The 24,391-nt window shown below is 35.6% G+C and overlaps 1 protein-coding gene across 1 annotated transcript in view; it reads right to left on the bottom strand.

Annotated features, from left to right (window-relative positions):
- LOC148304937 (fatty acid synthase-like) overlaps nucleotides 1-24,391 on the bottom strand; it is a 51,187-nt gene that overhangs the window by 1,664 nt on the left and 25,132 nt on the right. Inside the window, exons 4-29 of the mRNA XM_088267499.1 lie at nucleotides 24,207-24,380; nucleotides 19,950-20,123; nucleotides 18,819-19,084; nucleotides 17,643-17,873; nucleotides 16,072-16,392; nucleotides 14,783-15,089; nucleotides 13,149-13,342; nucleotides 12,357-12,585; nucleotides 11,586-11,811; nucleotides 10,298-10,443; nucleotides 10,093-10,205; nucleotides 9,331-9,641; nucleotides 8,015-9,260; nucleotides 7,717-7,926; nucleotides 7,427-7,603; nucleotides 7,162-7,341; nucleotides 6,668-6,865; nucleotides 5,477-5,804; nucleotides 4,763-4,883; nucleotides 4,042-4,241; nucleotides 3,780-3,950; nucleotides 2,947-3,186; nucleotides 1,895-2,062; nucleotides 1,602-1,777; nucleotides 1,272-1,502; nucleotides 259-417 (exon numbers count right to left, since the gene is read on the bottom strand). Of these exons, the coding sequence (XP_088123625.1) occupies nucleotides 259-417; nucleotides 1,272-1,502; nucleotides 1,602-1,777; nucleotides 1,895-2,062; nucleotides 2,947-3,186; nucleotides 3,780-3,950; nucleotides 4,042-4,241; nucleotides 4,763-4,883; nucleotides 5,477-5,804; nucleotides 6,668-6,865; nucleotides 7,162-7,341; nucleotides 7,427-7,603; nucleotides 7,717-7,926; nucleotides 8,015-9,260; nucleotides 9,331-9,641; nucleotides 10,093-10,205; nucleotides 10,298-10,443; nucleotides 11,586-11,811; nucleotides 12,357-12,585; nucleotides 13,149-13,342; nucleotides 14,783-15,089; nucleotides 16,072-16,392; nucleotides 17,643-17,873; nucleotides 18,819-19,084; nucleotides 19,950-20,123; nucleotides 24,207-24,380 (6,497 nt within the window). The remainder of the gene's footprint in view (nucleotides 1-258; nucleotides 418-1,271; nucleotides 1,503-1,601; nucleotides 1,778-1,894; nucleotides 2,063-2,946; nucleotides 3,187-3,779; nucleotides 3,951-4,041; nucleotides 4,242-4,762; nucleotides 4,884-5,476; nucleotides 5,805-6,667; nucleotides 6,866-7,161; nucleotides 7,342-7,426; nucleotides 7,604-7,716; nucleotides 7,927-8,014; nucleotides 9,261-9,330; nucleotides 9,642-10,092; nucleotides 10,206-10,297; nucleotides 10,444-11,585; nucleotides 11,812-12,356; nucleotides 12,586-13,148; nucleotides 13,343-14,782; nucleotides 15,090-16,071; nucleotides 16,393-17,642; nucleotides 17,874-18,818; nucleotides 19,085-19,949; nucleotides 20,124-24,206; nucleotides 24,381-24,391) is intronic.

Raw genomic sequence — 24,391 nt, 5'->3', positions numbered from 1 at the left:
ATGTATAAGAAACACGTGGGCCATTAACATTGCATTCATGCTATTGATGATCAAGATGACACTGCATCTATATGATGCAGTGCCCTGTGCACCATTGGGTGCGGATAAGGGTTAGATGAAGATATTTTTTCTCTTTAAATATAATGAGGGATTCAATAGTTAACTGTACTTGCTAATACTGAAAAAAGAATTTTATATAATTGAAGATACATTTAATTTATTTCTTCTAGAAATACTTTCATAAAGTAGGTACTATACCTTGGCTTGATCGACATCTTTGAACAACATGGCAAAGTAGCTGAGGGCGTCAGATTCGTTAGAAGCTTGAGTTGCGTTCACTCTCTTGGCCTTGCCCGTGTGTGTAGCTACATAGGATGGTGATCCGTCAATCAAAATAAGCTCCACCTTTTCACCAGCCTGGAAAAAAGTGATAATTACTCCTTTGAACACTGCCAACACTTGCGAACTACATCTGCAAGTCTTTACCATATCTAATTATGTAAAGTTTGAATACAGCAGAACCTCATTATCGATACAAATTGAGGATGAAGGTAGACCAGATAATTAAGAAAATCATAATTGACAAAATTTATCATTTTATTAGATTATATTATAATATATTTTGTATATTAAAAGCATTGATAACTTTGTTACCACAAATAAATTTGGTAATAAAACACTCTCCTGATGGAATGATTTTCTGAAACCGATAGTCATAAATAAGTGTTTAAAAAAGTAGTATGTATTACACAAAGTAAACAATGGATGGTAAGGAGAGTGTTATATTATAATAGCTTAAATAGTTTTGGTTTATTGAAACAATCAATTATTAATTTCTGCCATAATAATTGATTGTTTATTAATATAAATAGCCAGCAGTTCTTTTTGAGGCTCCTAAATTGTGAATACTGTGAATGTTGCAAATGATGACTCATATTTTGTATACTAGAAGATAAAGCATAAAGCAAAGATCAAAATAATATGCGATACAATGTGACAATTAAAAAATATTATTTTGATCAATCAGGATAATCTACTGTAACTGAATAAATTAATATGTAATAAGTATTAACTTATCAATATTATTATATTTCTATGTTTAAAATAGAAACACGACAACTGTGAAGACTCATAAACAAATGTTTTTATTGTTTAAAGTGGTAATAAAGATTAGAAAAATATCAATAATTTTTACAGTTGATAAATGATACCTAAAAACAATAAATAATACCTTAGAACATATGGATTAGTTGAAAATAAAGAATTCATACCTTTTCTAGTAAAATAGCCATTTCGAACGCAACTCCAGCGCCGAATGAGTAGCCAGCGAGATTGTAGGGTCCCTTTGGTTGAACAGATTTGATTTGCTTAATGTAGAATTCTCCTAAGTGGGTCATAGAATCCAGCGGAACGTCTTTTGTGCACTGCAGACCGTAAACAGGTCTTAAAATTTCTTTAGCAATGGTTTGAAGCAAGTCCACTACGCCTTCGATAGGATGGATCTGGAATGTATCATATAATTATAGCATATCATATAATTTGTGGCATAAATTTATTTAAAACAAATGATAGAGAACATTCGTAAAAGGGTTTTTACTTACCAAAAATATTGGAGAAGCTTTGGGATTTATAGAATCATTGGAAGGTAATTTAACAAGTACTTGTTTGGGCATTAATTCTCCATTAGTAGTGCTAAATTGTACTTGAACATTATTCTCGCTCGTTCCGTTTGTTTCTGCCTTTTCTGTTTGTACTTCGGCAGAGGCGTCTCCACCGCCTGAAATATTTTTACAATGTCGTTAAAAATGAATTCACAAAACCAAAAAGTGTATTTATGTAGCTGAATTATAGTAAAATAAAAAGGTCTTTCTAAAATGAATAATATGGACATCACCTCCTAATTCCTGTAATTTGTTGAATGTGAGATTCCTTATTTCTTGAACGCCCAGTACCAAATCATAATTCCTCTCGAGAGTTTGTTTAATTTCGGCTCCCATGAGAGAATCCATTCCGAGATCAGCCAGATTAGTTGCGCCGGGTACTTTTTTCACATCCTTGATACCTGTTGAAAACATGCAAATACAAGTTAATAACAACATATGAGCGTGTGGAATTTGAAATTTGGAGATATAGGAGATTCAACTCCATTAATAAGACATTGACTTTGGTAAAAAAAAAATATATATATATATTTTTACACCTATTGCTCATGGATGTTGCCATATAAAATATTGCATTGATGGCTCTCCAGTTAGTTTTTTCTTTATTTACTTATATAGATCCTAATTTTACCGCACATGTATAATTATTAACCTTTTCCGTAATGATCATCCAAGAATTAGATGTGATCTGAAGGGGGATACCAAAAGACCCCAGTCCATATTTGTATGGAAATGGTAATACGCAGCTCACAGCAAGTACCAGTCATAGATGTCATGTCCACTCCAACGCTCCACCAAGCGCCGACTGAACGCGCTGATCCGATAAGCGAAAGGCAGGAAATTGGATCAAACGAAAGCTAACTAGTCCATTTGTCTCACTCTCTCCTTATGGATACCACATTTATTAGAGCAAAATAAATAACATGTCGATAGCGGACAAAAAATTAACATACTGATAAATAAGTACGTAGATCTCGCGGACTGTTTTTGCTTTTTATCAAAAATAATATCTTAAAACATTTACCGATTTTAAAATTGTAAAAATAATAAAAGATTTTTTTTAAGATTACAAAAAATGGAGTAAGTAGTTCTTACAATACTAAAGTTATCAAATTAAGATTTATATATGGAGGATCTCAATTCCTCTGTTAGATCCGGCTCGGTTAATAGTTAAATACATATAATAGCAATGGCAATACCACACATTGATAATTTAAGTGCATGGCAAGGAATTTTTGTATGGGGTGAAATGTCTATACATTTAATTTGTGAAGAATCAAGTTACCCAGAATGTTGGCCACGGCTTGCACAAGGTCCTGCTGGCCGAGCGAGGACTTGGTCTTGTGCTTGTCGGCCAGGACCATGGAGGCCAGCACGGGGTGCGGCATGTGCAGCAGCGTGGACATGGTCTGCAGGCACGAGGACATGCGCTGGGGCAGGGTGCCCAGCACCACCGTCTCATTATCTCCCATCGTCTCCAGGATGAGGCCCACATCGCCGATGGCTCCCCACTGGATTGCGAGCCCTAGAAATAATAATAGTCAATTTATTTCATTCCTGATAGATGAAAGGTGAATTATATTGATACTTTTTCAGTGAAAATATCAATGCCAGTTAAAAAAGCATGGAACATATCGTGAGTATAATGGCAAAAAACATTAACTCTAAAATCTCTGTTTGAATAATCCCTGTTATTTAAAGCTTTTAGCCTGAATAAAACACCCGCTATTATAAAACTAAAAGCTGAATTTACTTTTAAAATAATGACATTTCAAACTACTTAATGTATTTTGCCAGTTTATTGAAAATTGAAAACTTTTTAATATGCATCATTAAATCAAAATTTCACATTTTCGAGTTAATGTTTTTTGCCAGTATACCCACAATATTATTTTTGTATTTTCTTTCTTACAGAATCTTTATCGTAAGGATCGCCTAGAGTGGTATTATTATTACACAAGTATGAATGCATAAGAGGTAAAAGACCCCCAGGAAGACCATCTAAACGATGGAATAATAGCTAGTCATCCAATATAGCATAAGGTTAAAAGCATTCTATGATATTTTGTGAAAGTTGGTGAGTGTTTAAAACACAATAAACCATAGAATCAAACAAACCTGGCAATCCAGCTGTCTGTCGCTGTTCGCAGATTCTTTCCATAGCGGAATTGGCCAATCCGTAATTGGCTTGTCCGGCATTTCCCCTCCCGGAAGACACACTGGAGAAAGCCACAAAATAGTCCAAAGTCGGGCACAGCTGACGAGAAGCGATATCCAAATTCTTTGTACCTGCAAAAGACCATATAGAAATAATGAAATCAAGTAAAAAATGTTACGATAGATTAAGACTTAAAAGATTACTGAGGATATAATTTATTACCGTTAACTTTTGGCTTGCAGACCGTCTTGAAATCTGATTCGCATTGATTTTCCATGAATGCGTCTCTCAAAACTACAGCCAAATTGAAGATCCCTCCTACTGGACCGAGTTGGTTGGCTTCTTTAAGGAGTCGTTCGGCTCCTGCTAGCGTTCCGATATCAGCTGTTGAAACCAATACTTTCACACCTGACTCGCGCCACCTGAAAGCCAACCACATTAAAGCAACTATTAATAAGGGGAGATGTAAAGAAATGTATTCCATTAATTTTTAAATTTCAAAAGTGTTCCGCCGATAAAACAGTGTGCGACAGAGAAAAATCAAGATGGCGACATTATGTCAGTTTTGAGAAAGACTTGATAAGTTTAAATGTCAGTTTTGAGAAAGATTTGATAAACTTTAATGTCATTTCATTATTTTACAGAGCATTTTGAGCTTTGTTTTATGAAAAGTTTTTTTTTTATTTTTAATAATTTTAATATAGGACGAGTAACTTGAGAAAAAAGTAAAACTTCAATACATCAAATGTGTGACAAAATTTCTGAACATGTGGTTCATATGGCGAGTTTTTACAATGAGAGTATTTATTTAGTATATTTTGATGTGATAATTTACAAATAAAAGTAATAAATATATATAATTTTTAAATAGTTTGTAATACATGTTTATAAAAAATACTTTTATAATAATTCTGTATTCAAATGAAAATACAAATGAACATACCTTCTAACACAGAGAGACTGGTATCCGGTTCTCAGACCACTACGAGAAGTCAACACTATTTTGGTGGCACCACGAGTTACTAGCCAGTGTGCCAATTCCAAACCAAATCCACCCATACCACCTGAAAATAGAGCTTAATTAGAACTTTGTAAAAAGATACTTTAGCATTCTACATGACAACGATTGCGTGATTTGACTTTGAAGTTTGATTTTGTAAAATTGGCATCCTAACTATCTGACAAAATAAAAGAACATGCCCAATTTATCTACAAATGAGTGAGTTTAATGTTTTTTGTTATTATTGATGATTGATTATCAAACAATTCAATGAAAAATAAAATAAAGTGTTTTAATGCGGATTTATTTTATTGTTGGGCATGAAACATGTGAGCAAGTCTAATGAATCAAGGTAGTGTAAAATGAATTGATTCACATATATTAAAATAGAATGTAGCATTTGAAAACTAGTTAATATGATTAACGTTTACGAGTCTCTAGGAAGTAGCCATAATTTGTATACCAAAAGTAAGCAAATAGAACACTTATAAGCGTCTCCCGCTTTCTACCAACAGTATGTAAAAGATGCTTTTAAGCATTTCCGGCAAACAATGTTTTAATAAAATGATATTTTTAATGCACTTTTTTTATATCGTTTTATCGAAAAGCTTTAAGCAATAGTTAACAAAATAATAATAAAACAATTGACATATTTACCAGCTAGAATGTAGCACTTGTCCGAGTGCATGTAAGTTTTTGGAATGGCGGTGACCAGTTTGGTGGCGGGTTTGATCTGCTTGGTGGGCTCCTCCGGGCGGATCTTCAAGACGACCTTGCCGATGTGCTTTCCGGTGGCCATGTACCTGAAGGCCTGCTCGATCTGCTGCTCACTGTACACAGTGGAGGGCAGCGGGCGAACGGCACCACTTTCTATCCCTTGAGAGACGAGGTTCACCACTTCCCGTTTGACCGGACTGTCCATGCTGAATAATGCGTCCAGCAAAATCCCGTGGAAGGTCGTGTTCTTCAAGAATACGCTCATGCCCTAAAGATAGTAAAATTGATGATATAACTTTTAACCGTTTGACTGATGAGTTTTAATGAAGATTTTATTTGGTAAAAAATGAGTTATTATTATTTTTTTTTTATTTCTTATAATGAAATTATAGCTGTTTGTCAGCTTTTATAGCTATTGATCGAAACGCCTCCGTACTGCTTACGTCAGCGCGACAACCCAACGGTGTTGCCAAAAAATAATGCATTATTGCAAGGCATGAAATAACAATATATTCCAAATTAAATATTTTTTTTGAACATTTTAACTAAGAGCATTTTTGACTACTTTTAAAACTGATCTCAGATACGCAAAGGTTTTCCATGAAGTATTTATAGCCCGTAACTCCATGATAATCTGCTGCTACCCCCGTAACTTTGTTAAAATTAGTTTGGGCTATTTTTTCTCTGGAGTCCTATGATATGGGGATACTACATAGGTATGGGCAAATCCACAGAGGCCCTCTTTTTGCCCGTATGTAGTACGGGTAAAAGGTTAATAAGATATGATAATATAATATAAGCAAACACATGAGTAAAAAGTGCGATGCGTATAATCAGTTGTAACTAATGTCCTTAATGAACTTTGGTGCATAATGCAATTTATTTTACATGTAGACTATGATTAAGATGTTCAATTAAGCTGAACCAATCAACAATTGCATATAAATAGGCATTTCAAAATTATAGAGTGTCCTCTGGACAATTTATGAAGACAATTTAATGAGTTAGAACACTATCAAAATTAGAAACTTCGGAGCTACTGAATATAGTTATCTTAAATCTAAAAATGCTTCTTTATGGATGCCATAATTTGCAAGATATTGGAATAATACAGGTATTATTTTCCCCTACCAGTGGACTGTTGTTTGACAGATCGAATTTGCCGATTTCCAGGAAGCGTCCTCCCATAGCGATGCACCGGATCGAAGCCTGCAGCTTCTCTTCAGCCAGAGAGTTGAGGACCAGATCCACTCCGCGTCCTTGAGTTTGGTTCATGACAAGCTGCTCAAAACTGGTGTCACGCGAGTTTCCGATGTTGTTATCTGTCAACTGTAAATGAAAATGTGAAAAAACTGTAATAGGGACTTATTTATGAGAGCGACTTTACATGATTACTCCCCATTGCTCCCCGTTGGCCATAAAATATTGGGTTGCCAGATTTATAAGAAAATTATCCAGATACCTTCACAGTAACTACATATATAACTGCATCTGATAATAGAGGGAACGATCGAGGAAATAAACGTCATAGGACGGCCACATTGCGAATATCTTTGCGACTTATCTGCAGACCAATCCACAGGATTGAGACAAAAGAGCTATATAAAACAGATGCGAGTATTTACCTGTGGGAAAGTTTTCTTGAGGAACTCTCTCTTCTCCTTGGTTCCGACAGTCGTGTAAACAGTCACACCCATATGTAGGGCTATTGATATAGCTGCTAGTCCAACACCTCCTGTTCCCGCGTGAATCAAAACAGATTCACCGCTCTGCATTCTACCACGCACCAGCAGTGCATAGTAAGCCTGTAACCAAATTTACGATCTATATATGAAACACTGATAAAGTAACATATAGTGAGAATAATTTATGCGGTGCGAGTATAATTACCGTGGCATAAACGACAGGTATGGTGGAAGCTTCTTCGAGTGTCCACTTGTCAGGAACCTTCCACATGAACTGCTTGTCGGCCAGTAGAGTGGTTGCAAGGCCGCGGGCGGCAACAATGCCCATCACTCTCTGACCGGTCATGTCCCGTCCGGAGAACTCGAGACCCAAGATGCAGTCCTGTAATTTTATAATAAAATAAGTAATCTACTCCGACACTGTGTGTATTGAACTGTAAATTTAATGAATGGCAAATCTCTTAAATATCTCTCAAATAAAAATACTTCATATACCTGGCCAGCTAAATCTCCGGGTAAAGCATCTGGAGGCAGCTTTCCAGTGGCCAACATGATGTCTCTGAAGTTAAGAGGAGCGTAGTACACGTGGCAAAGTTGTTCATTCGGCTGCAGCTTTTCTTCCCGGAAGTATGTCAGCGGACCCTCGATCCAGCGCAAACTGGCCAAGTCGCCACGGGCCATGGTGTTGATGTACGCATGTTCTACCTAAATCAAAAAAATTTAATGATTTATTTAGTGCGCAGATAGCTTTGAACGTCCATTTGTTTGCCAGATGTCAAAATATTTAATTCACCTGCAATGTGGCAACATCCTGAGAGTTGTCCAATTTGAGATGTCTGTATGATCCCCAGGATCCATCTTTGAACATGTTAATTACTAAATCTTTCTTCAACTGAAGTTTGTAAAAGTTTGAATTTAAGTTGAAACTTTCCTTCGAGTCTTGGATGAAATAAAGTCGTAAGTTATTTCCGCCTGACTCCTGCTTTAAGCAATTTACCATTCCGACTACGCCATTTGTGGGTTCATCCTCGCAAGTGAGGAACACTTTGGTGTTGTTGGTTTCGCTCGCTTTCAACGCAGTTTTCACTTCTTCTACCCATGTGAAATTCTTCTCTGTTACCTTTACTGTAAGTAAGTTTGTCGGGATCGGGATGGTTTTACGTAATAGCAAATATGTATTGTTCTGGCTGAGCTGGGAAGAGATCAAATCTAAATTGAGATCGTCCAACAGTTTAAGACTGTCTGCGTGGTTGAGAAAACCGTGAATTTCTTCTAACAGAATCATTCCACCTGGAATCAGCGAATCCATCAAGTTCTTTAGTACGATGCTGCCGTGACGGCTGAGTACATCGACACCGATAGCCAAATGACAATTTTGTTCGGGTACCATTGTTCTGACGTCCTTATTAGATGTATTTATGGTGAGCGGTTCAAGTGTGGGCGTGAATAGCGACACTGGCTGACAAGTGGCGACAGTAATATCTGTACGAAGCATCGGCTCTGACTCTAAAATCTCCATAGCGAGAGGACTCAAGAGAGCTTCCACCGGTCGATCGATCACCACTTCGAGCACTTTCATCTTGAACACGCTTGTATTTTCAATGACCAACTGTAAACTTGCAGTGAGAGCGTCATGCTTAGATAATTCCTTCGGATTGTTGTACGGTACGAAGATATATTTTTCAAGTTTGGGAGGGGATTGAGCTTGTTGCCTGCGCGGAGCCAGGCTAGTCTTGACGCCTCTCAGTTCTATTCCGCCCGACTTGACAACGTTGATGTTTTTATACGATTGAATGGGCAAGGTCGTTCCTTCGGTAAGGTCTTCGATAAGTTGCAAATGTTTGACCGGATCTATTATGGCCTTCTGGAGGCGTGTCGGTAAATAAAGTTCCCTCGTCGGTGTTCCGATGATACCAAACTGCAGCATAGTATCGATGTACGAGACCCAATTTTTTTCCCAATTCAACGTGCCGGTGATTCCGTAGTTGTCGGATGTCTGGATTCCGCGGAAAATCCCAGAATAATCATAGCCCCTGAGCCTGCAAAATATTACAATAATTAGATAATGAATTAGGACAACATAAAAAATTATAATGAGATGAAACCTACCTCAAGTCCTTATAAATATCTCCAGCTTGCAGTGGCAGAATATCTCCGGAAGTGATTTTGAGCGGAAGGGGAGTGAGATCAAGCGTCTCCCGGGTCACATCTTCGGGAACGTAGATCCTTCCGGAAACGGCCAAAGTCCCGGATTCGCAAAGTTCGAAGTCACCGGTGCCGTCGAATATGTTGATCAAGAATTTGATGGAACCTTCTTTGGGCATAATAGTGGCTCTGAGAAACTGGACATTCTCAAAAACTACAGGCATTTCGTAGAAGTTTCGGTTGCGCAACTTTGCCAATGTTTTCCACACGAGGGTCTGTAAATTTGAAAAAAATTAATAAATGCGATATACACATGGACATTAAAACAAAAGTGAGAAAGATTTTTAACTATTTTAACATCACACAAGTTAATATATTTGTAGTACATGAGCCATGATTTTGATAATTGTTAGGTGAAAAAAAAAAAAACTTTAAACCAACTTGGAATTATACATAGATTTAGAGAACGATTTAGTTTTTATTTGAATGAGTGGTGATACGTAAGCTATGATTTTAATAATTACTAGGCAATTTTTTGAAAATTAGTACCTACTTAGAATCATACATAGATTTAGGGAGCGAGTTTAGTTTTTTTATTTTTTAATTACAAATTAGTATGCACTTATCGATGGTAGATAAGAGATGATTTCAATAATTACTATGCGATTTTTATCATTAGGAGAAATAGTACCAAACGTTATCATTGAAGAAAACTGGAAAAATTACCAAATAACCCGTAGCTGGGAACAAAATACGTCCATCAATAGTGTGTCCGGCAATATAACTATCTTCTGGTTTGCTGAGATCAAACTCTATGATGGTTTCTCCAGATCTTGAAGCTGTAATCAAAATGGAAATGTTCATATAATCTGTAGTCCAATTTTGGCATGCGAGATCTGACAAAGTTAGAAAGTGCAAATGATAATGTTACCTTTTTCGGCAAATTTAGCGACATCCCATTCCTGTCCATGATCCCATTTGACGAGGGAAGCAATGGTCGGCGTGCCTCGGCTCACCGGGTACGAAATTGGATTGTACAGTTTAGAAATGTTGGGCTGAGCTCCGGCAGAATACAATCTGAAATGGACATCAAACAAAATATTATTAATTCAAACTTTATGTACCTACAGAAAAAAAAGTACATTGGCGGGCTTATTGCTAAAAAGTAATATCTTCCAACCAAGCAAAAACAGACTAGTGATGTTGGTCAAACCTTTGATACCTTATATAACTGTTTGCAATCAGAGAGTAGATAGTACTTGAACATAAAAAAAACATAAATAACAAATTGATGATTTAATAAGGAAGGCAAAGGAAAAAGGGAGTTTAGGGAGTTATTAACCGTTTTAGTGCTGAGATCTTTTCTTATATGCATGCTAAAATTTCTGAAGACTTTTTTGAGAAAAGTCTTTTTTATTAGGTGTTTATAAAATCCACAATATTTTTCCTAAATATTGACTGACTTTATAATTTATTTCTGTAATTGTTATTAATATCGATACCAGTTGACAGTTTGTGGAAAAACCATCCAATAGATGTCAGTCTACTAGTATCGCCAAGCCCTTTTAAAATGTGGTAAGTATCGCATATTAACACATTGGTTACAGTGAATTTTGTCAGAGAAATATAATTTGACGCGGCGATATTAGATCGCATCGAAAGAATCGTGACTTTTAGCCATATTTTGGCTCAGAAAAGAATCAATATAATTTTTGTATTATAGTGATACCTATCAGATACACAGAAAAGCAAAAATTACATAAAATTAGACATTCAAGATGTGTTTTCATATATGAAGTAAAAGGTAACCAAAATGCACAAATATGTGCATGCCGTAAACAATGGGTTAATGCATTAATGAATTTCACAAGTGTTATAGAACTTTTAAAATAATTAAATTATTATTATTACAATCCTAACTCTCCATCAAACCTCATCCCTTAGTTTTTTATTCTCCTTTCCTCAACTCCCTTTTTTCTTTGCCTTTCTCATTATCATCAACTTGTAATTTATGTTTTTTTTAATGCTCAAGTACTATCTACCCTTTGATTGCAAACAGCTATTTATGGTATCAAACATTTTGACCAATATCACTAGTCTGTTTTTGGTTGGTTGGAAGATATAGCTTTTTAGCAATAAGCCCGTAAATGTACATATTTCTTTTCTGTACATGAAGTTTAAATAAATAAATAATCTTTTCTTTTAGATTCTCAACTCACTTTCCAATATTTGCTAAGCAGAACATCAAGTTGTCATCATGTCCTCTCTTCATTAGTCCTACGTTGGTGCATTCGGACGACAGAGATCTCTTGAGAATGGCTTGCAATAAGCAATGAGGGGCTATTTCAATCACAATAGCGTTCTCCGGAATATGCTTCAAAGCTTCTTGGAATAGCACTGGCGAAAGGAGATTGTTGACATGGTACGCGGCAGAACTCAACTGAGCTAGAAACATTAAAAATAATTTTAACCAAACAGTAAAAAAGTTATAATAATGATATTATAGATATAACTTGATATGAAACATCAACCATTCGTTTTATTTTAAATAAAATGGAGGTCTGAGCATCTCACGACTTGACTGGCTTAAGTGATCATTTTATACACTTATGTAACATTCACCATTCTGCCCATTATCGAAAACCCATATTGCATTAATTTTTTAAACTTGTATATATGCAATAGTCTCGGATTCCTTTCACATGTGGGGTTTATCAACAGATTTGGAAGTATAGCTAATAGTGGCGCCATCAATTAGAAAATTTATAAAGTAAATAAAGCTTACTATCATAAAATAATAATAATAAACAAATATTAATAAAAAAAAACTTTACATGATTCATCTCAAGTAGAGACACCTATGACATTGATATTTCATCCGTAGGGAGAATAATCTAGCGTCTGAATAAATAATAATAAATTGTTCATATTTATGATTGTCAGATCCGATGACTACTAATATTATTATGCATGTTTTTTTGTATATTTACCGATGGGTGTATCCCACTTGTCCTCGGGAATGGAAGAGCTGATCCACTTGGAACTCCTCGGTTTAGGGTTCGGGATAACTTTATCTAAATTATTCCTGAGCATCGGAGCAGCTTCCGCGATATATTGGGAGTGGAATGCTACCCCGGAACTCTTCACTTCCTTATTGAATATATCTTCGCTTTGCAACTGCTTCAGAAAAGCTTTCATCTCTTCAGGAGGACCCGAAATCTGTATGAAAACCATTAATTTAACATTAAATTGATCATCAACAGGCGCCGTGGCGTAGTTGGGTAGACGCTTGACTGCGCAACTGGCGACGCGGGCTCGATTCCCGCCAAGTGCAAAAAAATTTGAAGAAAGATTTATTATCAATTGGTCTAGAGTATTTGTGATGCATAATTCATGTTTACCTTCCCTTACTATCCCTACTATCCAACCTGCAGGCAACCCTCTAAAAGTAGAGGCTTTGCGGGTTATTCATTTTTTTTTAAAAAACATATGGTAAAAAAGCATTTAAGAAAGTTAAAACAAAATATGGTCATTTTTAAAATAACTAAAAACTATGAAAAAACTATAAAACTATAAAAAAACTGCCCTCAAACAATGTTTTAACATAATATAGAATAGTATATAAGAAGTTTTTAAGCACGGTACTTGAAAAAAATTGATGTCGAATGAGATTCGACATTGGACCAGCAAGGGTTAAAACAATATAATAAAATTTTAAAATCCGAATCATACTCCCAATATAACAATGTCATAACTTATACTGGTTATCTTGTTAGACTTACGGTGACACTGTCGCTGCTATTGTGGCAAGCAGGTACTACGCCGGGCGGGCAGCGCTGCTTGCACTGCTCCCAAGAGAGCCCCACGGCGGCCATGAGTCCCGGGGGGACGTTGCTCTGCTGGATGCTGCATCCTCGCCAGTATGCCGCCAGCACCGCCTGCTCCGCAGTGAATGTGCGGTCCGCGTATGCGCAACCTGAATAGAAACACCAAGTCAATACGTCTATACACACCTGAGGCAACCTCATACAAGAGATTGTACCCTATTATTTGATTAACCTTGTGCATATAATATGTCGCTCACTCCTTTCAAGAACGTCATAAATAAAAAAAAATCATCAATTTTCAGTTGTGCATGTTTTCGGAATGCCCAGAAAATGTACTATATCCCAGTAAAAGAGGTATATTTTTAACTTAATATTTACCCGCTACAGGGCAGAAAGCGTTGTTTTTGCATTTTGAAAAAAGGGTATTGTTTAATAATTTTTTTAAATATACTAAATATTTTTCAAATGGAGAAAAAACCTTCAGGTTTCACCTAAAAAGATCTGTTGCACAGTAAAAAGTTCAGTAAGTGGCTTGATATTTATTTTTAATTCATTGTATTATATTTTTAAACTTTAAAAACGTTCTCCTGAAAGATCAAGTTTTTGGATTTATGACGTTCTTGAAAGGAGTGAGCGATGTGTTATGCTAAAGCTTATCACATTGTTGTCAGGTGGTTTTTTCATTATCCCGACCCTAATTTGAAGTAGGGTCGTATACTAATAACGTTATATCACATTATAATGTGTGTGTCCAAATTGTGAACCCAAATTTGTGAACAAGTATTTGGACATATTCAAATTGTTGTTTTAACCTTCCCCTCCCGGTGATATGTATTTACTACAACTTGACTTTAAAAATGAGAATATCAATATAAAATATAATAGATACGGGCTCACAATTTTTGTATTCCTCTGTAATATAATTACGTATTACATAAAAGTATTAAAATGTAAAGTTATTCATTGGCAGAGACGGAAATAAATAATTTGCGAAAATATCGGGGAAAAAACCACCCATACACAAACGTTGCTTTGCGTATACGCGCACGTTGTAGCATGTTTAGCAGCTACATTATCTAGTCGTATCGCTACATTAGCTATTGCGGTTACTTGCGATGTATTTTTTTTCTCGTTTTCAGTTATTTGATATCTTGTTGATAGCTAACACTACAAAATTGATACATTTCTACCTCAACTATGGTCAATAAACGCATATAACAGTTAGGAAGATTCACATTTTTTTTAAATCAAATTTTCATATGATGTACAAAATACATATCACCGTTACACGCAGAAGCTTTTAGCATCGTAAGGGAAAGGTTAAATATATTGTATTGTAATAAAAAATATATATGGTTCTAAAACAAATTTTAATAAAAAGGGTTATTTCGTTTTATGCACTAGTACAAAAAAGGTCAGTTCAAGTTTTTAGCATTATTCAAGACTTTTAAGACTCACGAAGTAAATAAAGTCCCAAAAAAGGGGATATTTATTTTACCTTTAAAGAATTTGTGCTTCAATTTATTTTTGGATTTAATTCAAAATTTAAGACTTGGTACTAAGAGCGAATAAAAAATGAGGTGCCTCACCAACTTCTCCTACAGAGTGTCCCACAATGCCATCGGGCTCGATGTCCAGATAGGACAGGAGGTCCACGAGCGCCACCTGGATGGCCGCTATGGAAATGAAGGAGTTGACCACGCTCTCGAAGGAGGCCTCCGTGCCGTTGGTGATGATGTCGACTAGGTCGATGTCGTGCGGCTTGAGCGTGGCCGCGCAGCGCTCGATGGTCTGCCGGAAGACCGGGATCTTCATCATCTCGCGGGCCATCCCCGGCCACTGGGAGCCCATCCCGGAGAAAAGGAACCAAACGGGTCTCTTCTCGTTGCCGACGGGCTGCAAATATCATAAGGCTGAGTCTCAAATATCTACTTGTATGATTGTCGCTCCATATGTGTGATTTTTTTATTTTCAAAGTTTTTAATATTTTTGTATTCAAAGCTTTTCAAAGCAATTCAAAGCAATTTGAATCATTTAAAAAAAAAAGTGAATGAAAAACATTATTTCATTAACGCATTGTTAATTATTTATTCATTACAACATTTTGAGTGTGTCCAAATACTTGTTCACAAAATCTGGATCACTCAAAATGTTGTAAATAAATTATCTGGTCAAGTTATAAGCTTAAATAATAAAAATGAAAATGGTATTTTCTGGCGTTTCTCATGTGTGTGATTATAATCCAGGATTTGGACCTCACATACTAATATAAGAGTTTCTGCTTAGTAAAAAGCTTCTTTACATCTCACCAATAGATGTCTCTAGTGAAGTTCTAGTGATTCAAGAACAAGGTTTCTAAATTGGTTCATATATAAAGAACTTCCAAGAATTTGAGTAGTGTGGTTGTCAATAATGGGTAGAATTGGTGAATGTTACACGTGTGTAAAGTGATCACTTAAACCAGCCGATGACGGTCGTCAGCCCCGTAAATGCCCAGACTTCCATATTCTTCTTTCTTCATCTTTGATGAGATGTCAAAAAATAATATTTATTCATTATTTGTGGGAAACGCTTAAAAAAGTCTTTATATACTTTTGATGGAGCTGGAGAAACTTATAAGCGTTTTATTTGCTCACTCTACCACCCGACCCTCAGTACACTAATTACAACTAACTGCAAACCCAATTTCGATTTGAACAAAATTTCATGGCATCTCTCACGCTCGCTCTGCCAAAAGTAAGCAAAGAGAATGCTTATAAGCGTCTCCCGCTCTCTACCAACAAAATGTGAAAGACGCTTTTAAGCGTTTTCCGCAAAAAATGTGTTAAGAGTGTATGATTAAGGATGTATTATCTTTCAGATATTGAAATTTACTCACCACCACTTCCTTGACGTTTGTCTCCCCGAGAATAGTGTACCCTCGGTACGGATGTCCCAAGATATTGGTCTTGTGTATCTCGGCCAACAGCCCGTAGAACTCAGGGTCCACGGGCGCCTTCTCCACCGAGTCTAGCAAATGCTCAACGGCCGCCTCCGTCCTGCCCGACACGGCGATCAGCCTAGGGATGGCGTGCTTGGGGTTCAGCGAGGGTTTGGTCTTTGGGTTCGACTGGAGGATGATGTGGGCGTTGGCTCCTCCGAATCCAAACGAATTCATACCCACGATGCCGCCATTCCAGGGGGTGTGCTTATCTACGACCTGGAAATCAAAACGCTTTTATTTCATAACTTTAAAACAAAAAAACAGGAAATAAATAGTATATATATAGTGGGTATACTGGCAAAAAACGTCAAATCAAAAATCCCTGTTAGAATAATCCCTGTTCTTTAAAGCTTCTAGCCTAAATAAAATACCCGCTATTAAACTATTTTCAACTAAGTTGAATTTTCTTTTAAAACCACATAAACATGACATTTTAAACTACTTTATTTTTCCAGTTTATAGAACGTTGAAACCTTTATGTTTTGCATCATAAAGTCAAAATTTCATATTTTCGAGCCGTTTTTTGTCAGTATACCCACAATATATTCTTTTTGTATATTAACGCATTTTGGACAGGTGTTTTTTACACTTGTGGACCACTGGCAACGGGATTTGATAATTGAGTACATATAGTTTAGACCTTAACAAAGAGATACACAATATTCATATAAAAACATAAAAAATAATTCCTTCTTTTTTGACAATGAAATGAGGCCAGCGCAGAAGGCAAAAATACCCTTCCTGTCCTTAAGCCTCAATCGACCGAACGGATAGAAATAACTTTCCCGTACTAATAAACATTGTAAAGATAACACACTGTTGTCGGGTGGTTTTTTCATCAACCCCAACTCAAATTAGCATACTAATTAGGGTCAAATACTAATTACAAGTAACCACAAACTTAATTCCAATCTGTAATTTTTTTTGTCTTCTTTCGCGTTCTACCAAAAGTAAGCAAATAGAGTGCTTATAAGCGTCTTCCGCTCTCTACTAAAATTATGTAAATGATGCTTTTAAGCGTTTCCCGCAAACAATGTGTTAACCTGTTAACCTGGCTGGACGTATAAATACGTCAAACGTAAACAATATCGGGTACGGGTAGGACATATGAATACGTCCTGTAAATATATGTTGCGCCCTGGAATGGGCGGGCTATAATATTATCGTACAATAAAGGTAATTAGTCATCCGTACATTTTCAACATGAATTCATTTCTATTTGTTTGTAATTTTGTATTTTACTTTGTGATTTACATATATAAATAAACCAGAAAAATATATATTTCATAGTCTTTTAATTTATTTTAAGCATACATAAAACATATGAAAACACGTCTATCGGGCGTGACGTATGTACTGACATGTGCTAGTGAAAGAGTTTGCGCCCGTTGTATGTTGCGTAATTAAAAAGTGAACTCCCCGGTTAACAGGTTAACTGGAGATTATTTAAAATAAATAGTTTTTACCTTCATCCTCCCGTCCACCAATCCGGGAATGTCTGGGTTGGGATCCTTGTAGTGGAGATTGGCGGGGATGACTCCAGCCTCCATGGCGAGCACGATCTTGGCGATGGAGCAGAGTCCGGACGCGGGCTCGGAGTGGCCCATGTTGGATTTCACAGACCCAATGAGGAGGGGGGTTTTGCGGTCTTTGCAGAAGAAATTGCAGATGGAATTCAATTCTTCCGGGTCGCCCACCTGGTGACAAGTCAAATCAAATGCTACATTGGTTACTAAATATTTGAGGGCTTAAAATAACAAGTATTCCAATGTCAAGACTCTGTTTTTTTATCCACTCACATTTGGGATGGACAAAATGGGATGGAAAAAAATGAGTGGATAAAAAAAAAAATTGTTTCTCAAAATAATATATCACTATGATCCACAAAGTTAATGCTTTCAATATTCAAAATATTCCAATAGCAATTCAGATAGAAACCTATACATGGTTTTTCATTGTCATATACAAGTTTAAAAAACAAAGTATGGATATTCTAATCGTGGGCAGAACGGTAAAATGTATTACTTAAAAAAAAAGGAATAACCCGCAGGGCCTCTTACTTTTAGAGGGTTGTGTGCAGGTAGGATAGTAAGGATAGGAAAGGTTAATGTGAAAAACACATAACAAACATCCAGACCAATTGAAAATAAATCTTTCGCAGTCGAGCGTCTACCCAACTACGCCACGGCGCCTATCAGTTTATACACGATATGTATAAACTAATTACTTAAACTAGACGATAGAGGAGCCCTGTGAATTCCCTAACTGTTAGATAGACCCTGCCCAAACGTCTGCATAAAGATATTATTTATTGATTCGGCATTAACTTTGTGGAATGACATGATTATTTTATTAAAATTAAACACTTGAATATACCACTTTTATTTACATATACGACAAGTTTTGAAAATGACAGATGTTTTCATCTTCTGGTACAAATTAAAACTAATTTAGTAGTAACAATAATTTAGTAGTTTTAATTTGTACCAGAAGATGAAAACATCTGTCGTTTTCGAAACTAGTCGTATAAATAAATAAAACTCATTAAAGTGGTATATTCAAGTGTTTAATTTTAATACAATAATCTGCATAAAGACATTGATAATATTGATATGATGATAATTGATCGGTAGTATAATGACCTTGGTTCCTGTGCCATGGGCCTCTAGATAGGCCACGTCCATAGGATTGATCCCGGCTTCCTGGTAAACCTCCCGGATGAGCTGATTTTGCATTTCGCCAGAGGGGAAGGTGATCCCCTGCACCTTGGCCCCGTCTGTGTTTGTCTTTGTGTTCAAGATGGTCGCATACACGCGCTTGGCATCTTTAGCTTTCTGCAAGAATATCACCACGGCCGCTTCCGCCCTCACATACCCGTTGCCCGATGCGTCAAACGCTTTGCACTTTCCTACAAAGTAAATTCAAATATTACATACTGAACAAAGTCTACGCAAATTAGCACGTAACATAAATTGATTTTAATTTTAAAGACAATAATAGATCTAGCCAAAGAATGAATAATTTATTAGAAATCCCTTTTTGTAAATCCAGACTCGCTCAAAGACACTCATTTTTCAAGCTCCAAAACTGTTCAACTTATTCCACAAAGACTATTTGTTAGATGTTAATTACCTAAGTTTGTGTAGATTTAAAATTTTTCTTAGATTATTTATTGAAGAGACACATGTAAGCTCCTTTTTCTCGTAGTACATGCTTGCTTGCTAACTTTTTACTTTTTCATATTTTTTATGTTTTTAAGTTTTTAATTTTATTGATTTTTTTTTTCTTTTTCTTTCTGATAGTCAAGTATTCTTTGTATTTTATATTAACACTATTATTCTAGTTCTACTTATAATACCTATACCCTTATACCCTTTACTATGACTAAATTATATTGTATACCCAGACACATGCCATGCCTTTGTGGGATCTTTTTTGTATTCATATTTATATTTTTTAAATATTTTTTTGTATTTGAATTTATGTCATGTAATGCAAAAGAATTTGAAATAAAGAAAAAAAAATCACCATATAAATTAACATATTAAAATGAATTAAAAGTTCAATAGTCTATGTGAATTACCGTGTAACATAAATTAATTTAAATTCATATAATTATTATATAGAAAAGCCTGGCGGCATTTGTGGACTCCATATCCATTGGGAGCGGATATGGTTTAATAATAGCCAAAAACTTACACTGTTTGTAGAAATTCACACTAATGTGGCAACTTATTTAAATTACGTGTTTAGTATGTTATTGAGTAGGATACCTTCCGCAGACACCATGCCGAGGCGGTGGAAGTTCAGAGAATTGGCCGGCTTGAGGCAGAGGTTTAGTCCAGCGACGACAGCAGCGTCACACTGGCCCGACTTGATGGCCGTGACGGCTTGGTGCAGGCAGTAGGTTGAACTTGAACATGCCGTATCCACTGCGTAGCTCGGGCCTAGAAACAAATGGTAGATCGAGTGTTGAAATAATCGGCACACGTGTACGAGGAGATGCGTGAATGTGGAAGAAATGAAGAATGTTTGCAATTACAAATTTACACCTCTTATCAATGAACTCCCAAAATGTCAATAGTGCGGTCATAAAACATTAAAAAAAGTATGGCAAAAACGTTTAAGTAACCTCAAGTAAAATCATATAAAAATCATTTGTATGGGCATGTATCACTCAATTTCGGGTGCTTTGCCAATAAAACAAAATAAAAAATTACAAATTTAAACAATATTCTTCTTCTTTTTATAGATCCTCAGGATCTGTTTGTGCCTCCGCCTGTCTATTCTATTTACATGCTCATTCCAGTATCGCCTTCGTTGTCCTGCCCACCTCACGATATCTTCCATCTTACACATGCTCCGGATATCAGTGTTTCTTAAGCGGTCTCGCAATGTGTTTCCGGTTATTATAATATTGTTTTAAATTTTATAATAAAGAGTATTAATATTATAAATAACTCAACTTGAGATGAAACATCTATCATTTTTTTAATAAAGCAAGATCTCTGAGCATCCCAGGGCTTTTTTGTATTTTTTTTTTAAGTCAAGGTATCTTGCATACCTTATGTCACTGCGACCATATCATGTCTATTGTGACCTCCCTCTGCACCATAGCTCATTCTCAAGACCTACATGAGTCATGTAACTCATGACTTGTCTTGGTGGTAGGAGCTTCACCTTCTCGGAGTCTAGTAGTGGTCCTCCAAGGATGTGACTTTGTTTGCGATCCCAGGGCTTACGTAATCACTTTATGCACTTGTGTAACATTCACTATTCTGCCCATTACTGAACATTCATATTGGATTAATTTTTGAAACCTGTACATATGCAATGCTGGTGGATTCCTTTTGTATGCTAGTTCTTATTTCATACATTAGAAGTATGACTGATTGTGGTGCTATCGGTTAAGAAATTTGGGAAGTAGATATATAGCTTAGTCTATTTAAACATATGTGAGAATTATTCCAGTGTCTAATAAAATGAATAATAATAAATTGTTAAAGAATATTGATAAATTAGTAAATTACATATTATTATAAAAAAAATTTTTGACATCTCATCAAAGATGAAGAAGAATATGGAAGTCTGGGCATTTACGGGGCTGACGACCGTCATAGGCTAGTTTAAGTAATCACTTTACACACGTGTAACATTCATTAATTCTACCCATTGTTGACAACCACACTGCTCAAATTCTTGGAAGTTCTATATAAATGAACCAATTTTGAAACATTGTTCTTGAATCATTAGAACTTCACTAGAGACATCTATTGGTGAGATGAAAAGAAGCTTTTTATTGAGCAGAAACTCTTTTATAAGTATGTGAGGTCCGAATCCTGGATTATAATCACACACATGAGAAATGCCAGAAAATATCATTTTCATTTTTATCATTTTAGCTTATAATTTGACCAGATAATTTAATTGAAACATTTTGAGTGTGTCGCACTCAAAACGTTGTAAAATATCACAATTACCAAACAATTTATATATTACAGTAAAAAAGTGGAATGAAAGAATAAAGAAAAAGATAATTTTATTATGTAATTCAGTAATTCATAAACAGCGTTGTGTAAAAACAGTAAATAAATAACTGATATGAGTCAAGGTCTCGTAAAGATAAAATTGTGTTTAATTATTGCAATATCTAATTAGCTCCAATGGGTGTGGGTAGAGAGGAGATATGCAAAATTTATTGTTTGCTATATAAACATATATTTCAAACACACTTTTTCACCTCTTACTGACCATGAACCTTGCTATCATTTTTTTAACATAAGAGATTATTAATTTATTTTTTGCTGATAAATTTGAAAAAAATATGCAATTAGATATGTAACTAACTGCCGATTGCCCAGTTTTTATTTATCATTATGAACATATTATTTTCATAAATTTTAAATATCCAATACATTTTATCGCTTTAAATAGTTTTTTCAACACATTCAATGCGCATAAAATAATGTCAACCAGCTCAAAATTTTGAAAACCCATAACTTTGTTCACAATCAAAATTTACTTTCTATTTAAACATCATAAATATGTGTACATATCATTCACTTCTTTCAAGAACGTCATAATAAAAAAAAAATTCAGAAGAACGTTTTTAAAGTTCAAAAATATAATGCAATGTATTATATTAAAAATAAATATCAAGCCACTTATTGAATTTTTTACTGTGCAACAGATCTTTTTAGGTAAAAACTGAAGGTTTTTTCTCCATTTTTTTTTTTCCATTTGAAAAATATTTAGTATATTTAAAAAAAATAACTAAACATTACCTTTTCTTCAAAATGCAAAAACAACACTCTCTGCCCTGTAGCGGGTAAATATTATGTTGACAATATGCCTCTTTTGCTGGGATATAGTACATTTTATGGGCATTCCGAAAACATGCACAACTGAAAATCGACGATTTTTGATTTATGATGTTCTTGAAAGGAGGGAGCGATATATTCTTTTGTTTTTTCAAAACACATAAAACTGATCCTTACTTTTATTCAACACTACTGCCGTCAACGCATGGTTGCAATATTTATATGGACATGGGATCCATGGGAGCATCTAATTAAATGCTTTTTAATACCTTTACTTTTTCTGAGTCTACAAGATAGAATAAGAAATAGCAGGATAAGAGAAATATGCGAGATCCAAGATGTCATTAGGTGGGCAAAACAACGAAGATAACAATGGTATGTGAGGAGAATGGAACCATCCAGACTCTCCCACATCGCACTGCACGGTTAGCTCCAAGGTAGACTCCCGGGCAGACCACCAATGAGATGGGTTGACAGCTGGGAATCGATATGGCAGAAGGCTAAGCCCTCTTAAAAGCAGGCCACAAGCCCTACACTGAGAAGAAGACTTTTTAAAAATATATAATATATCTTCATAAATACATAGCTACATAAATTAACCCATCTGCATTTCAGTTTTTTTTTTCAAAACATGTATATAAAGATACTAATTGAATGTATCCCCGCAAGTAAGAAAGTTGCCCCGCCCGGAGGGGAGGTGATATGGTTTGTCAAACAAGGAGGCGCTAATATTTTGCACCTGATAAAACGAGAACAAACATAGAAATAATCTTTAAATGCAGAAAAAGGTACCGCGCACTAAACAGATTCATGTTTGTGGAACAAAACAGTCCAACCAATCACAACGCTCGCGTGTTTGAGGCGTCCACGGCGTTCAAATTCAACCGAATTTTATAGAAATAAATATATAATCACATAAAATTAAAGAGTTTTACTGTTTTACCAATAAATATGGTTCATATAACTATTATGCACATATTTTATCATTGTCTAGAATAGAAATGTGATAAATTAACATGAAAACTTGAAAAAATAACTCAATAAAACATTACTCCTGGGATGTAAAGTTTTGATTTCGAACTGATTTTGGTTGATATTTCAATCAAAAAGATAATTCTATTCTTACAGGGACATCTTTGGTCAAGTGTCGTCAATAAATTTGTTTTAAAATTATAAGAAATAATGCATTACAAAAAGCTTTCTTTACTGATTTGTAGATATCACACAAAAGTATCATTATAATATGAACTACCACGGATGGGGGCGTGGCTTAAACTGCGGCTGATTTGCAAATGTAAAAACATACCTACCGCCAACGTTTGGTGGCAGGTAGGCGGATAGATTAAAGGATCAATCAATGATGTATAATAAAACCCTTATCCGCACCCCAATGGTGCATAGGGCACTGCGTCATATAAACGTAGTGTTATCTTGATCATTTACACATGAAGGAAAGGTCATCAGCCCTCCGCTTCAGGTACTAGTCCAGGGTAATATTGAATAAATATGACAGTGAAAAAATCACTTTTATTTATTTCACCCCCTTTGGGAATCGAACCCGGGACCTCCAGAACGGTAGCCGAGCGTGCTGACCATTACACTGCGGAGGCGGACATAATGGATAGTAATGATGGATAGTAAACCAAAAAACATATTTGTTAGAAAATTTTAATCTTCAAGATACCTTATATGAAGCAAATAGAAACTTACCTTGAAAGTTGAATGTGTAGGAGATTCTGTTTGGGAACATAGCTCTGCAGCACCCTGTGAGAGCGTACCCATTTATTTTGTCAACATCCATTTCCCAGTATTCCTCAGATTCACTGGAAGACACCCCCACAAACACGCCCGTCCTCGTTCCCCTAATAGCGTTTGGGTTGATGCCTGAAAATATA

This window comes from Brachycentrus maculatus, unplaced genomic scaffold (assembly GCF_059751285.1).
Source record: "Brachycentrus maculatus isolate JH-2025_06_01 unplaced genomic scaffold, ASM5975128v1 h1tg000297l, whole genome shotgun sequence".
NCBI classification, from domain to species: Eukaryota; Metazoa; Arthropoda; class Insecta; order Trichoptera; family Brachycentridae; genus Brachycentrus; species Brachycentrus maculatus.
The sequence above is the reverse complement of the archived record's forward strand: the minus strand, read 5'-3'. Positions and strand labels throughout refer to the sequence as shown.